Source organism: Lates calcarifer, linkage group LG10 (genome assembly GCF_001640805.2).
Source record: "Lates calcarifer isolate ASB-BC8 linkage group LG10, TLL_Latcal_v3, whole genome shotgun sequence".
NCBI classification, from domain to species: Eukaryota; Metazoa; Chordata; class Actinopteri; family Centropomidae; genus Lates; species Lates calcarifer.
In genome coordinates, this window is record NC_066842.1 from 17,352,369 (window position 1) to 17,369,663 (window position 17,295).

The following is a 17,295-nucleotide window of genomic DNA, read 5'->3' on the forward strand; positions in this document are numbered from 1 at the left end:
AATAGGTTAGTCTCTGATGGTAAACTTCACCAAGCTTTCTTGTTTGAGCATTTTATCTCCTCCAGCAGTCCATATTTTGTTATATCTGCTTTCAACAAATACCCTTCCTGATAACCTTGTGTTATCTAATATTTAGCCCAGTGTTCAACATCATACTGACTGAGAAACCATACACATTTCTTTTCAGGTCTTGCACTCCTTTTCTGTCTCTGTGACCGTAAATTGAGGCGGAACATGTCATTTTTATGTCACATAGTAAAATGTGTTGATGTGTCATTATCTACTTCATTATTTATGAATGCAGAACAGCGGTATCAATGTGCTGCGATCCGAGCCTGTCTTGTTAATTCTCTTTCTCTGCACCTGCTCATTAAATTACCCACCCATATTTCTCTGGCTGTCCCATCTCATAATCGCATTGTCACAGGAGCCTCTGCGGTTCCCTGCGTTGTGCGAGAGAAAGGCTGTGAGGAATAGGTATCAGAAATAATAAATCCAGATGTGTTAATTACAGCTCACTTCCCACTTCTGAAAGCAGATACTTCTGATGGGAGTGTGTGTGTGTGTTGTAGTGCGTGGATGTCGGTGTGCATTTATGCACATGTGCAATTATACTCGAAGAAGTGAGATGACAAAAAGAAGTCAGAGGAAAGTGATTGAGGAAGTTCAGTGAGGGAGAGAGACAATGCTAGCATGCCGATGTTTACCACCTTTTTAATTAAGCATGTTAGCACGCCAGCGTTTGCTAATTAGCACCAAACACAACATGCAGTTGAGACTGACGGGAGTGAAAGTTGTAGTTTTGATGGTAGCTCTAGAGAAGAAGTCAGGTTAGTTATGACAATTCATCATAGGGAATCCATGAATGTCTGAATGAAATTTAATAGTAATCCATGCACACAAGCTCTCAAGTCATTTTACTCAAAACCACAAATGTTCTCATCATGCCTGCATAGGACAAAAAGTCAGGGCATCACAAAAAAATCATCAGAGTTCATCCTCTGGAGACTATGAATGACAATTCATACAGCAGTTGGTGATGTCAACTTTTGTTGAACCAAAGTGGTGGACGGAGCGAAGTTGGAGCACTAGCATGAATGGTTATATTTGCTTCCAGGCAGCTACATTCCTCATTTAAAGAACCCATACATTCACTGGCGTGCTTTTATTTTGGTACTTTTCAACTGCTTGTCTGGACTGAACATTTAACAGCTGGACCGTAATGATCAGCAAATGTCAGTGTTGTCAACTTGAAATCACCACCTCGGGGAAACTGCCAATCAGCCAATTGCTAATTGGCTTGACAGGCATGGTGCGTGCTGTAGGCAATATGCAATATGCAAGTGCAAGTGAATTTTGTTTACAACAGGGAATAGCATTATTTGGCTTGAGTAAGGCTGATATGACAATGCTGTGCAGGAAGTGGACTGGGAAATTAGAGCTACTTCTTCTCCTGTCTTGTATCTTGTCAGGGAATTATACCCATTTACAAACAGGAAAAATAGGTTCTCTGGAAACTCTTTGCATATTTTCTCTCCCTCTCTCCCACTTCCTCTCACTCTCACTCTCTCTCTCACACACACACACACACACGCTGCCTCTCTCTGTGTTCTATCCACAAGGCAGATTGTCATACTGGATCTGCAGAGACTTCGCCTTGCACCCTATCATGCATGCGATGCTCCCGCACACATGGGTAAAAGTGCTCAGAAGATGTCACACTGTGTATAAACATTCATTATTCATTCCAAAAACCACACACAAACACGACACATGCACAGTCTCTCTCTCTCTCACACACACACATATACACAGTTAGGGTAATTAGTGGAAAGATGGAAAGAACAAGGCAACTGTCTCCCTGCACCTACAGTCTATGCTCTGAACAGACAGGAAGAAGCTTTCACACGCAGATTCCTTCCTTGCACTGTCTCACCTCCTATGTACCCCCCCTAACCACACACACACACACACACACACACACACACACACATATGCGCATCAAAGTGTATTACCCTTCAGGTGGAATTGCAGGTCTGATTTCAGCTTGGTGGAGATGTAGGAGGACGATAGTGGCAGGCTGAGCCACGGGGCAATGAATCAGTGCCTTATCAAACCTGTGGCCCTAGGTATGAACTGTCAACACAGAACCACCTTTACACAACACGTAAACACAAAGTTGGAAAACATCTCCCTTCCGCAGCAGGACGTGGCAACGACGTCACGTCACGTGTCCGGCGGCTCGGTGGGGGCAGTCGCCGGGGCACTGACGGTCCGTCCCTCCACTCAGTCATTCTCCCAGTGAGGGCTGAGGGAGGAGTGCGTGAATGCTGGCATGTTTAATTCAGCAGCCTGACGACAAGCCCTGTCACCACATAGATTTATGGTATTGGCAAGAGAAGGAATGAGGAGATGGTCGGGATTTAACTACCCCAGGATTCTAATGGGAGATTTAGCATGCACTTTACAAAATCACCTTAATCCGGCATTGGTCTGTGAAGGGAGGGATGTGCAATGAAAAAATTAATTGCTTTCTCTGAATTGGGGGGGGGGGGGGGGGTATTCATCGTTCATTTCTGTAAACCATGAACTAACACTGCTTTTGATCTTTGTGAATTTTACCCACATGTAGAGACACATTTGCATGTTTTAGATAGAAATGATGCTTTGTATTCGCCTGTGATTACAGATAAAGATCCATTTCCCAAGGATAGACATGCCTCTCACTTTTATTTTATTAATTCTTTTTCAAAAACAACTAAATTGCTTCCAGTTTCCTGATGATGAAATGTCCGATAGGGGCTTGTCACCTTCAGGAGAAGGCAGGCTTTTATGACTGATGTTTTACAGGATGCATTAGTACACATAAAAGTTTATTAGTCAGGCAGCACTAGGGAGCTGTCAGGCCCCATGACTGTATTTCACTGTGTTGCAATGCTACATCTAACCATGCTGCTTCTGCAGGAACATAACAACAAATTTTAGTTAAGACTAATGAAACCCAAACTAGTTTCAGTTTGTGCAGCACTGTCTGCAAAGCTTGATACTTATGCATTTGCATTTCAGTTCACAATCTGCATTTCTTTAAAAGTTCGTATTGTGGTAGAGATCATAAATGTTGATCTTTTTGTTTGCTGCAAGAGGAGGATCTTTTGTGCTGTGCCCAGAGGGAAGTCCTTCATTCCACACTGTGTTTAACATTCTGCAAGAGGAAAAAGCAGGGAGCGATGGATGAGGCATATGAGACTTTTATCAGGCGAGATGAGCGCTGTGACAGTCTGGAGCCCAGGTTTTCTGGGCTGTCTGTCTGGGCGTCCTTCACACTGAGGGCTTGGATGACAGGGCTTGGATGCAGGGGAGGGGGAGTTTTCATGTGACAGAAGGCCTTGCCTAATAGCCAGTCTGTTCTCCAACTCTGTCTGTTATTCTCAGTCTCATAGGCACACACTTCTTTTCTTTCTCTTTTTCCTTTCCTCCTCTTCTCTGGCCATATGTGCCTCTGACATCCCTCCGTCTCTGATAAAGGAGAGCACAGAGAGAGGAGGGGTCAATATCGTTGCTCCAAGTTTGGTGTAAACAGGCTTTTAATTTTAAAATCTCTCCAGAGCCGTCCAGATTCTGGCAACAGCTCGTAGGAGGGCACCTGGGCAGTTCGCTGATTTAACGTGGCGCCGGCGCTCTGCTGTTAGAGAGGGGAGTTGTTTGAGAGAGGCAACAGGGGGGCCAGCTCTGCCAGCCTGCCAAGTGTGTGGGCACTGCTGTGACCAGTCAGTCTTCATAATGGCTGTCTGGCCCTGGGGCAGAGCCAGACCCAGTGGTCACATGACAGACTGTGCAGATCAGGCTGGGAGGGACTCCCTTCAGGAGGCCTGGATCGATGGTGTGTGTGGAGACGACAAAGGGCAACAAGGGACAGAGAGGGTGAGGCAGTACAGACATGGGCGAATGAAGGGAGAGATAAGAAAAAAGTTTTTCTTTTCAAAACAGCTAAAAAGTAGATACAGGACATGATGAGGGAGAGAGACTGGACCAAGAAAATAAATAAATAAAACTACAGCCAAGTTGAAGTTACAGAAGGGGGAATGGGAAGAAGGATTTTAAAAGTCTTAAGTAAAAGGGAGAGTGGGCGACAGCATAAACACTCACTATTCATTACCTGTAAGCTGATGCTGTGTGCTTTCCGAAGGACAGATAAAAGTTTATCTCTCCAATGTGTTTTTCTCTCCTTTCTCACTCTTGTGGGCTTGAGATTCAAACTTCAAAGGCGTATTAGATACTACAGAAATTCCAATTTAAGCCAAAGACAGAGTCTGCATTCAAAGTTAGCATCTTTTAGAATAAAAACATGCAGGAAAATGAAGTTACGCCCTCCTTGGTAAGTGTAATATATTCCCAGACCTGGGACCTCTATAATGAAGCAAGATCAGCCTGGCTATAACTGAGATATGTGGGTTCAGCATTCTTAATATTAATGGTCTTAAACTGGTCTGACGAAGCCGGCTATCATCTTTAGTCAGATGAGATTTTCTACACATTTAGGAGGTTGGAATTGAATTTGAGAACAAATTATATTACTAACATTTATTCTCTTATATATATCATGAGTGTAAGACACTCTTGTGAAGAGAGTAAAATCACAGTCCACTCACTACTACCATGATATTTAGGCCCTAATAAAAATGGTATCACAGTAAAGATTCTATAATACTCAATATATTGCAAGACAATCCACTACAAAATGTCACAGAATCTTTGTAAAAGTCAAATTTATCTCACAGATAGAAGAAGCAGCGAGTGGTCATACACTGTGTTCATTCATTCATTATTACACCTGAGGAAGTCCAGTGTAGGTTAGGTCTAGGTTAAACTCAGGTTACCGTGGTGGTGGTCAAAGGCACTACACACAGTAGTGCTGGTGATGTATTTACTCACAAGTGTCATTGATTTTTAGCTCAGGCATTTTCTATTACAGTTGCAGGGAACAGAAATGTTGTTTTCTTTCTTTGCAAATGGTTCCCCTTTATTATTTAGGTCAAACTCAGTTATTGAATCATTAGTCAAGCTTTTAGCAGTTTTATAGAACCACGCTGACTCTTAAAAAAAAAAACAATATTTTAGTCCTGGCTATTAGCAGGTGGCCTGTTAGTTATTTTGCACTCTGGAAACTGAGCTTAGGTTGTTATATTTTGAGCATCATCACTCCAGGATCAGGTTCTGTCTCTTCCACAGTGAAACACCAAACAATAGCATTTACTTTGAATCACCAGAGAAGGCAATGGTACTAGACCACAGTGAGCCATTTATCCTGTTTCGTAAACATTCCTTGGATCTGAGGTTTACTATATTTGAAAAATGAGTAGCTGCATATTTGGTAGTATGTCAAATGAAAAATAGCAGAAAATGACACATTTTCACTTCCTGAAGATCAAACCTCTTGTAAGTAGACTACACCCAACATGTCTGTCCCCTCTCACCTGTCTTTGCTAAACACTGGGGAACCGTTAAGGTGATTCCATTATCTCCTCCTTGCTCTCCTCTGAGGGATCTTCTTAACGTCATTCACTTAATTTGTGACCAAGAGAATAATGGCTCTGGAAAACTGGAAGGCACAGTCCTGTGCCTGCACATGGGTGTGCTGTTCAGGGTAATAGTTGATTGTCAGATTGCATCTCAGTGAAGAGGGGCTTTCTATGGTGTGTTTTCCCCACATGGTGATCCACACACAGTCATATACCTAAAGCAAGTGACAACAGGGATGCTTGTCTTTGTGCTCGGGTCAGTTTTACTTTCACATTCACACTAATGAGCAGTTTTATTTTTGTGGGCTACATGAATGGGATTGCTGCAGTTCTCCTCAATTAATTCCTCAATTGCCCCCAATGACCACAGAAATTGTAAAATCACTAAATGAGCCAATGTAAGATTGAGTCTTTACAGTGGTGTAATGCTCTTATCTGAATGGCTCTGCATTAATTCCTCTGCATGATTAACGGCAGGTACCTGTGTCGAAGTGAGCGAGAAATGAGTTCACGGAGGGATAACGGTATTCATCCAACTCCTCACACCTGCCGCAGCCGCAGACAAACCTGTGTGATTATTCTGATTGGCTGAGCATCAGCACACTGTTTTATTCCGCACCACTGACCTTTCCGCCTCACCGTGCGCAGTCCGTATGCTGGAGGAGGCATCCTCGGTATAATACATGCATCATGTAGCTAGTTGACTGCACGCAATCCTAGGCTGGAGTGCTAACGCACCACACTTCCTGATGTACATTTTAAAATAATGGCATGCATGAACATGAATTTGAATCGGGGGGGGCTACTTGAGGCGATACATCTGGTGGATGATGAGATGGATTTATCCTCGCTGCTCCCATTTTGCTCTGATGAATAAGCCACAGCGCTCACAAAGGGTCATATTAAACAGCCCCTAGCTCTCTGTCCCCTGTACCATGATGCATTGCCTGTTGTTGTGCCTTGTCTCTTCGCTTCCTCCGTGAACTGATTAAGTCTTTGGAACAGCATGGAAACACCACAGGGTGCTGCATTGTTTTTCAGGGGGAAGACAGTCCCAGTGAACAGTGAACAGTATGAATAGACCAGTGACTCTGAAAGAGGCAGACTGCTGCTGTTTGTAGCAATTATTCAGTCAGATCAGAATGTGTATCATACAGTGGGATGGTAGTTTTACTCTCTTCCACTTCAGTCTTAAGGCATTAAGATACAGTCAATACCTCGCTTCATGTGAATCTGTGTATAAATCATAAATTTGTTCATATTTAAGAATAATTACAAGAAATCTCATACTTACTTCATAACTGATGCAAGAGGACACTTTTCTTGACTTGATTTTCTTTGCTTTGATTTTGTGTGTGTGCTCTGTGGTCAGTCTGGATATCATAAGCATAGACAGTTATATTTCCTGGGGAAAAGAATCTCTGCAGCCCAATAAATCACTGTGTAAACAAAGCCAATACTTCTGCGGTTGTGGCTCAACAGGGGTTTGCTGCACAGATTCAGGCTATAAAGAGATTTTACGGATTTATCATTAAAATGCCCAGGGAGTTCTGACACCCCGTGTAGATTTTTTTTTTTTTTCTCTCCCATCTCATGGAGGAAGATCAGTGTTGTGGTTGTTTTCTTTGTCTCAAAGCATATCGCTAATATCACGGATTGCAATGTTTGTCCTTTGCAAAGTTTGAGAGTGTGTGTATGACTCCATTAGAGAACATTAGACATGGCCACAGTTTTTGCTTAGGGAGATAAGTTTCTGGACAGCCATCTAGTTTTTTTGTGTTCTGTGTAAACCCCAGGCTACTTGCACAAATGCTGGCAAACCAGGGCACTTTCTGTTGCAGACAAAATCGGTAGCAGTTGTGTGTGTTTGTTGGACAGTGTCCTCCATCCAACCTACTACCGCATGTCAACTATTTCTGTGTCATTTTGTGACACTGACTGTCACATAATCAAAGCAAATTGCATCAGTTTATCACATGTGCATCGAATACAGATCATGTGTCAGTGCTTTTAAAGCAAAACAGTGAAACAGTCATGAAACACCTGCACAGCTGATAACACCTGTGCCCACATAGTAGCCTCTCACCACAGAATCTTAATAGAGTCCTCAGTCCTCAGTAACTGCTGTCACCCTCACTGAGGATTTCTCTTTCTGCCATTGCAGGACAGTAACTCTGATGAACATGGTGTATCATACAGGTGATAATAATTTACATAATAAACAAGGATAAAAAGGTATTATAGGAGTGACTTGAAACATTTTTCTGACCTCTCTAGACTTATCTCTTGAGGCTGGTAATTCTGAAGTCTCAAAGCCTTGGAGAGTGCAGATCGTGATTCCTTCAGTTTTCAGTCTACTTAAAAAAAAAAAAAAAATACAAATCAGACAGGCTTTATCTCATGATCACAATCTGTGCAACTCATATGCAGTCAAGGGGTCCATGATGTATCATGGGGCAGACCCAGTCATGCTTTGAAAGCAATCACTGCGATTTTAAAATAGTAATTTCTAAAAATAACAGGTAACCAGTGAAGCGTCAGAGGAGTCGGGGCAAAGTCCTTTTGTTTCTTTTGAGCAGTAAAGACCTGTGAGGCTGCATTTTGAATGAGCTGGAGTGACACAGGATCATTTCTTTTGCCAGTGAAGAGAATAAAGAGCTGCAGTAGTCTTGGGAAAGAGAAGATGACAGTATGGACACTTTTAATCTTTTGTTAGAATGTGACGGATTTGATCTGTGTTATATCTAAGCTGAAATAAATTAGAATCCACAACATCCCTGTCCGTAGTATTAACTATGACTTTTTATGAAAGTTTCTACAATATGGGGTTACATTATAGGCTATGGAGCAATAGTCAGTGCTGCTGATGAAGCTTTACTGTCAGAATCTTCATTGTGTTTGAATTGTTTGAAGTTTGAAAATACACAATTTTAATAATCCTAAAGAAAAAATGAGAACATCAACTTCATCCAATGGGTTTAGGATAACAGTTTATGTGTATATTGTAACAGTGAAAATAACTGGGATCATTCATTTCAGGATGGCCAAATGGTAGAATATAAATAGAGCAAAACCTAGCACAAACCCCTGGGGCACCTCAAAAAGCACACTTGTGCATCAAAACCTACTGTATAGTCTCCACTACCAGCACTTGAAGTTCTGTCTCCAAGATTAGATTCAAACGAGTTTTAAATTCTTCAAGGGGAACAGACTCCGCATTTATCATGGTCAGGAAGGACAGCATAAGCAGCTGTTTAAAAATGTTGCGCCTGGAGGAATAAAACTGAAGATTTTCTTGTATCAGTTGCTGAATTGGTTTAGGCATGCTCCAGCACTGTACATAATTATCAACTCCAGTTGAAACTTCTGAAATAGAGAATTTGTTCTTATACAACTAATCAACTGTAAAAGGCGTCTCTTCCTTGAAATAAAATGATTTTATGGAGGATTCAATTATCATGACCCACTGAGTTTCTTTTATTTCCCATTAAAATCTGCTCTGTTGCTTGGCTTGTTTTTGCAAATATATTCACAAAGGAAAGGAGGGTTCGTAATTGTGTTGTTTATACAGTGTATTGTTCACAGTAGACTTTGCAGGGATAAGGGCCAAAGAGACTGTTATTTGACTGGTATTTGAGCCTGAGAAAAAAAGCACCTTATCTGATCACGGCCCGACTGACCTGTGACAATGGAACTGTAATAGAAAACTCCTGAAAAATGTATTAGTCGTGGCTTTCACACATCGCCTCCCCATCTGAGCCACAACAACAATCCCCGATCGAGATGATGTCACTTCCTACCAACACCTCGACTCTCCGCCCTTTCTCCTCTCCTCCCTTCACCTCCACCGAAGCTCTGATAAATCGTCTCTTCCTCCCTTACGTCTCCCTCCACCTCTCCGAGCCACTCCTTTGCCCTCCTCTGGTTTTTCCTTCACATTTCTCCTCATTAGGATACATCCATATCTCAAATTCTTGCTGGCAGGATCATCGCGGTGCAAAGTGCTGCGAAGATCACAAGGGTGCTCTTAATGAAAGGTGTGCGCAGGGGCTATTTCTAAATTACACATCCCTAGACAGGGTTGTCAGATGAAAGGAAGGAGCATAATTCCACAGAGAGATGAGAGGAAGTTGGCAGATGAGATGGCAAGAGAGAGAGGGAAGGATATAAACCCTTCCAGGACAAAGGCCAATTAGATCATTAGCGCAGAGATGGTAAATTGCTCCTAATAACCCACAGTATGTCTCTTTTCTTTTTTTTTATATTAGATTGCCATGTGCAGATCAATACCTGTTTTTTCAGTCACGTCATTAATGCTCCGCACTCCTTTCTTTCCCCCCTTCACTCCTTTATTTGATCTATTTTTCCATATCACAGTCATCTCTAGTAGCAAAGCTGTTTGTAGTGTTAAATCATCCCGCAGAAGCGACAAGTTTTACTTCATTAAGTAGTGGCAGAGTGCACTGCTTCACTGGAGAGTAAGGGTAAGAGTCTGTCCTCGTGGGCTCTATCAATAACCATTAAGGATCCTCTCTCATTAGACCAAACCTCATAGGCCCCCGGGGCTTGAGCAATGGGCCCTGCCATCTTATGTGATGGAGTACGCTTAGATGGCATCACCACTGTTTGGAAATGCAAATTGCAATAGTTACTTTCCTCTGTGGATGATTACCGCCAGTTGCTGTGTACACACAGCCTTATTCTCATTCAACCTGTTGGCTTAATCAAGAAGAACCTCTCCTATCAGCAAGCTCCAGTTTGCTCTTCAGCTCCTCCTTCCCTCTCTCTCTCTTTTTTAACACACACACACACACCTAAAAACCCATTCAGCATATCCAAGCCACTGCAGTATGATTATTCATACGGCAATGAGGCTGGATCAAGCTCGCAAGGCTGCCACAGCGTGATGGGAGAGTTTCCGGATGATGACTTAGGAGTCCTGCAGCTTCCCTGCCAAGAGCAGGGAATTCAAACTTAATCAGGGCGAGGACCCCTCCCTCCTCTATCTCCCAGAGAGCTCAGTGGGGTTGAGGCCAAAACAGGAATAGAATGAGAAAGACAAAAGCCAAAGTCTAGGCGGCGTCACACACGCTGCCTCCCTCTGTTTTCCTCGCGGGGAGCCAGAGGTTTTCTCCCATGAGCGATGGGTTCATTTTAGGGCTATTGGAGAAACTTTTCTGTCTCACTCAGAGAGGAGACATTAGTAAGATTAGCTTTGTTCTACTCGATCAGCCCTATCTAAACTCTTATCTCTCCTTCTTTCTCCTTCACACACACACACACAGACACACATTTCCACACATCGAGGCTGCCGTCCATCCATCACCCATGAGCGCAGCTCAGTGTGTCTCACTGACACCCAGACAGCGAGCTCTGCAGCAGGCTTCCTCCTAGCCCTCACTTCACCCCCCGTCCACAGACCATGGTCACACCAAGGGGAGGAGGCAATGATCGGTCCTGATCAATAATACATCGACTGCATTAAAGCTTATGAATAAGTCATGGGCGGAAAGAACCCAGTCGTCAGGGACACACACACGCACACACACACACACACACACACACACCACAAAGTGATCTTTTACTTAGGCCAGGAAAGATGAACAGACAAAAAAAGAGAACAAAGCAAGGGCTTTAACTTGTAGGGAATTTATCACCCACCCACTGACATTTTGTTGCATGTCGAAGCTCCTCTCTGTCTTTTTTCTCCTCCACCCATCCCATTTGATGCCATTCTCTCTCTCTCTCTCTCTCCCTCTCTCAAGTAATGGCCTTTTTCCTGCGGGTGGAATAAATAAGTTATTACATCCATGTGTCCTACGGCTTAGCAAGGACCGTCTGAATATAAATAGTTCATTTGCCTCCATAGTAGAGGCCTCGCTTTGTGCCATATGAATATATTTGTAATTACTTTCTTTTTTTTTCTTTTTTTCTTTCTTTTAGTTTTTTTTTCGAGGAGCAGGGTGACTGTTTTGGTTGACTGGAGATGCAAGATGAAATTGCCTTACACAAATAACTCTGCCAACGTTTTACCCCAAACACCAACAGAGCTGTGTGAGAGCGCAGGGCTCAGCTCAGTGCAGACCTTTGTGCGCTGTGCTGACAACAAAGAGCGAACGGCCCGTGTGATGCTGTCGACAATCTGAACACAGAGCAAAATTTGTGTGTTGGATAAAAAGTGCAAGTGGTAACTTTGCCAAGAATTTGAATTGGAACAGCACTTTTGAATAATTAATGTCTCAGATGTATACTTAAGAGAGATGGGATAACTATACAGCAACTAACCCTGTATGTGCGTGTGTGTGTGTATACACTCTGTCCAACATCATCGTTTCTTTTGGCAGTCAGTAAGTTTGCTCTTGATGCCAAGGTGTGTGTGTGTGTGTGTGTGTGTGTGTGTTTCTGTTGTTGCAACGCTGTTAAAAGCGATAAATGTTGTTTATAGCTTGACCACTAAGCATTTTGGAGTCACTCCGTCGAGGCTTAAAAGGCTAACAACACTCTGCTTGAAGGTGCACACAAGTGTTGAGGCATGCATTCACACATGCACATGTTTGTGGCACGCTCTTTGATGAGATGCCCCTTTGTGAGTTTGTGTTGTGATTATGTGCTCCTCCAGGAGGTGCAGGAGGAAGGGAGAGGAAGCAACTCTTTGTATCTGCCAACAGAGGTATGTCAGACAGGAATACTCAGGGAGCAGCGCTCAGAAAAGATATCGCTGCCTATTAACCAAAGTGAAGGTTATTTTTCTCAAAGACTGTGCTGCTGCATATGGCACGGGCAGGAAAACAGAGGCAGCGTAGGTGGAACAGTGTTGAGGCAAGTGTGTGAGAGAGGCAGAGATGGATCGAAATGTGTCCTTGATGGAGAGATTGGAGATAGAAACACACACACACACATACACACACACACACACAGAATATCATCAGGTAACAAGCACAAAATCAGGTTAATCAGGAATTTACTAATTAGCTACTTATATGATGATGTTTTCCTTGAATCCTGTAGAGAAATATTCAGATTCTTTGTTCAGGACCAAACAACAACTGCTTCATTCAGAAACTGCATGATAGATTACCTAATAATCACATCTCACTTCACTCACATTTCTTGAAAATATAGTGTTTGATTCAGCCAGAACTGGTGTTATGAAACTGTTGACCGGGTGAAGGAAGTTGAAACTGGTGTGATTCACAGATTTAGTCAAGTATAACAACATTAAAAGCTACAAATTCATTCACCCATGAACAATAGGATGCATCTGACAAAACATTTTCTTATATCGCTGTGTCAGCCCTGATCTATGGGTAACCACATTCAACCATTGTTACTTTGTATACACTAAAGGTACACATCAGTTGTTCTATAGCTTGATACACAAGGTATATGTGTTTCTAAAGGTCCAAAGTTTATACTTCATCCTGGAAGCAGTGGTTGAGAAAACAAGTCTCATTTAGATCTATAATCAATCCATAATCTGTATCGATCTGTAGCCATCTATCTACATAAATCTTTCTGTACCAAGGTGGTCTCAACAACTGTTTCATGAATTAAGATTCATTTTTGTAGCAACATTTGTGGTCCCCAGAGGATGTATCCTGATAACTCTAGTGATTATCTGACTTTTTCTTTGAGGTTCACATGAGTTTCACATTTGTAGTTCCAAGCAAAATATATCACCAACTATTGGATAGATTGCCATGAAATTTGGTACCCATGATGTCCATGTTCTCCTCAGGATGAACTGTAATGACCCCAGCCATCCTTTAACTTTTTCTCTGGCGCCACCATCAGGTCAAATGTTTGATTTGTTAAGTACTTTAGTTTATGCCTTAATACCTGCAAGACTAATCAGATTCCCATCAGCATTCACTGTATTTTGTATTTAAAAAGTAATTTTAAAAAATATGTAAAAGTAATAAAAATAATAAGTGAATATTAGCATGCTAGCAATATGCTAAACTAAGATATGTTAGCATTTGGTACAGCCTGTACAGCTGTACAAGTATGGCTGCAAGTTTTAAGTCTTGTTTTAGGCACATTATGGACCTTATGTCTTTTTTCATACCTCACTCTGAACCCTGCACATTCAGCTAAAACTTATAAACCTTTCTGTCGAGCTGACCTTTTAGCATCATAGTTAACTATCTCATCTCACTTCTAACTGCTCTTAAAAAGCTCCCCACTCACTTACTTTCTCCGTGTTTGTATGTGTTTTGCAAATGTTCACTGTGCTTGTCTGGCAGATGATTTGCTCATTTGTCTGGGAAACGATTTGTCCAACTGTGTTGTGTAACCATTTACGTAAGAACTAATATTGTTTGACTCCTAAATTACCCGTTGCTTTATTGGTTGTCATGAAACACTCTCCCTGCAAATGTAATAACTAGTGAGCAAAGCATCTGTGCTGCAGAAACATATATTGCTGTTTGCTGTTCCACATGTAGCTTTATTTTTTGACAATTGCACTGAGTCTGACCCTAAATTAGAAGTGTCTGTTATATCAGTTTTAAACCAAAAAAGACAGACAGGCTATTTAAGAAATTAACTTGTCCTTTTACTCCACTTTGTGCCCTTTAAGACTGTATGGCAGCAGTGCTTTATGCAGAATAATCACTTTTTTGTTGATTCTTGCTGTGATAGATGGCAGTAAATTCAAATTATAAATTCAAACTAACTGTCCAAGGTCATGAAGAGTGATTGTTTTAAAAGAGCCATTTGAGTGCTGAAGTGAAATGACATAACTCTACAGTGCTTTGAATCTCATTGAATTAAATAGCATCCCTATAGAATAAGCATGTGTTTACAAAAAACACGCTGACATGTAGTCTTTTGAAAATGGATGTGATTCTGTAGATTCAAGGGGGAATATCATAATAAGAAAGATTGAAGGGGGCAGTTAGAGAAGTTCCATGAGAGAGCTGCTTCTGAGGGAGGAGCAGTGCTCTATCACCCTTCCTACACTGTCCAATTAGAGCATATGATTAGTGTAGACTGTCTCCAGCGAAAATGAATCTATCAGCCTGGCTCAGATTGCTTACAGGTCCCTGCAATTTAGCTATCACTTTGTCTCTGTCACTGCAGAGCTGCTAATATAAAACCGACAGAATGGATGATTTCTACTTAAGGCGTAGCTTGATTGAAGCTGATTACATTTCACAAAGGTTTATTATATTTCCATAATATGTGCGCATGGTGGAGGTTGTGCGTGGGTACGCTCTGTGTGTGTTCGCGTGGCCACATGCAGGTGTTTGTGAAAGAGGAGTTGGAAAGACCGTAATTGAGATCTGATATATCTACTCTATGTTTTCTCTCTCTCTTCCAGGCTACCAGAGCCGAGAGCAGACCCCATAGACCTGCGGGACTTTGACGACAACGATTCTGGACCATCCATGGACCACGCCCCCTGATACTAGCTCACCAGACCCTCACTACATCCACCTGTCCTTCAATGTCTGTTTCAGCCAGCCTGTCAGCCCCGCTGAGCTGTCAGGCTGGCCCTCTCTCTCTCTCTCTCTCTCTCCCTCTCTCTCTCTCTCTCTCTCTCTCTCTCCTCCCTCCCTCAGCCACCCCCACCCCACCCTACCGGCGCCGGCTGGCAGTGAACTGACCTTGAAGGAGGCCGCTGTGACAAATATGGATGGCCACGTCTTCTCCGCTCTCAAACTTTTTAAATTCCTCACAAGCTACTAACTTTCTTTAATTGAAGCACACAAGTTACGTGCAATCAATTACCATCAGGCTCAATTTTCACAGCCAGTCAGATCCTTGGCTTACTGGTGAGCCTGGCTGACTCAGAGAGGAAGCCTGGGTAGGCAGCCGAGCGGAGCATCTGTTGAGCCCAACAGATGTCAGGACTGGGAAATTCTGAGACATGGTGCGCTTCACTCTTCATTTATTCGCAATATCATTTCTGTTGTTTTGACAAACACTGTGGGCACTCTCAGACGGAGAAAGGGAACATTTGTCAGATGCCACATTGCCTTACGTCATTGAGAGAATATATAACTAAGGTATTCTGGGTATTATATTTTGATTGTAAAAAAAGAAAAAAAAAATAGAAAAAGGAAATCTAAATGTCTCTAGCTTCTGTTTTATAATGCTGCCTCTGAAGCTTTCCATCATCCTGTTGCCTTTACCCCCTCCCTCCTCTACATCCTCTGCCCTGCCCGTTGACTTTTTATGCTTGTACATTCGTGCACACTTCCTTTTGTGCCTGTCAGATCTATTATCAAAAGCGGGGGACATTTTGACACCTATTGATTGGTGAATGTTGCTGAGTCTTTGTTAGGTAAAAATCGAACTGTAATTTGACTGTGCAAAATAGCACTCTCCGCAGTATCAGCTCTCTGTGCGCTGTAATGTAAAGGCTCATTACTCCTGGCCAATCTGCAGCGTATGACAGATTACCGTCCAGACAAGCATATGCACTTTCCTACCTTGACCCACTCAACCATAGCTTTCGTTCACAATATACCGCTGCAAGTCCGTCTGTATCAGCAGTTTGTTTTAATGTGATTGATTCTGTTGCCTTAAATTCAAAAAATTGAACGCAAGTCACCCAGGATATGTGGGACATGTTTGAAAACAACATGACTTTACTACTGTAGCACTGCACTAAGATGCACTGAGAGTTGTATACCTACCCAAGGGAAATGTTGATGTGTCAACATTCCTATTGAAATAACTGCAGCAGCTCATTCTTTATTCTAGTGTAACAACAGACAGGAGTCTTGACTGTCTGATGTTTCCTCTTGTTTTTATTTGTCTATTTTTGTCTTAAATCTATAAATAAACAGCCTGTTTCTTAGATTGGATGTTGAAGATGACATTCGTATTTCCACTTTAAGAACAGTTCCTGCATTATTTGTCTCTCGCAAAACACTACAAACACCTGAAAACCATCAGTCATCCCAGACACTATTATCAGAAAACCTTAAAGGCATGTGACGATGGATGGAGACAGGAGGAAAGATGAAGTGGTGTAAAGAGGAAATTCAGGAAGAGGGGGATTTTTTTTTTCATCAAAATTCAAAGCAGCAACCCATCCAGATCGAAATGGGAATAGGAGGTTTGGGAACAAAGGGGTGGGTGATGGAGCAGGAGAACTCTTTTGGGTCTCTGCTTTCTCCAAAAGATGCATTTAAATGCAGACTGGCTTCATGCCTGCAGACCCAGACGAGCCAGAATCCACTTTTCATCAACTCGCAGCCGCAATCAGAAAGCCTTTGTCTCACCTCCGCTCATTTTTCTTTCTCACTTTACCTCCCTCTCCTTCCCAGAATCGCACTCTGCGGCACACGTTGGCCCCGCACCTGCTCTCTCTCACCTGATCCGCGCTTCATCAAGCCAAGAACGCTTCTCTCAGCACGTCTGATCTCTCTGGCCACATTGAGATATTGACCCAGAGAAACTCATTTAGCCAGTGGTCATTGCTATCTGGGTGGTAACACATCTGGGTTTGCATTCTCTCGTGAGTTTCCCTTTACAGAAATAATGGGGCTTAATGATTTGCCGCATGAGGCATTGATCCTCAGCGTTCACTAAGCCATTGCTTGCAAACACCAGAGCACTCAAACTCTTTTAGAGATTTTTTTTTCCCCCCTTCTTCTTGTGTGTTTTAGTGTTGCTGTGGCTCAATTGATTTAAGTTAGCTGAGTGGTAGGCACAGCCAGACACCAGCTCCCAGGCTATCAAAGGGAGGCTGGTTTCAGCGAATAATCATTATCCCATCATCTGTCGCAGAGTCCAACCTGATCAAAGAAATAATAACAAA

The 17,295-nt window shown here is 42.5% G+C and overlaps 1 protein-coding gene across 1 annotated transcript in view; it reads left to right on the forward strand.

Annotated features, from left to right (window-relative positions):
• Positions 1-16,331, forward strand: part of trim44 (tripartite motif containing 44) — a 41,598-nt gene extending 25,267 nt beyond the window's left edge. The window contains exons 6-7 of the mRNA XM_051073454.1: positions 14,845-15,041; positions 15,073-16,331. Coding sequence (XP_050929411.1) covers positions 14,845-14,929 — 85 coding nt within the window. The 3' untranslated portion in view covers positions 14,930-15,041; positions 15,073-16,331. The remainder of the gene's footprint in view (positions 1-14,844; positions 15,042-15,072) is intronic.
• The last annotated feature ends 964 nt before the right edge of the window (positions 16,332-17,295 follow it).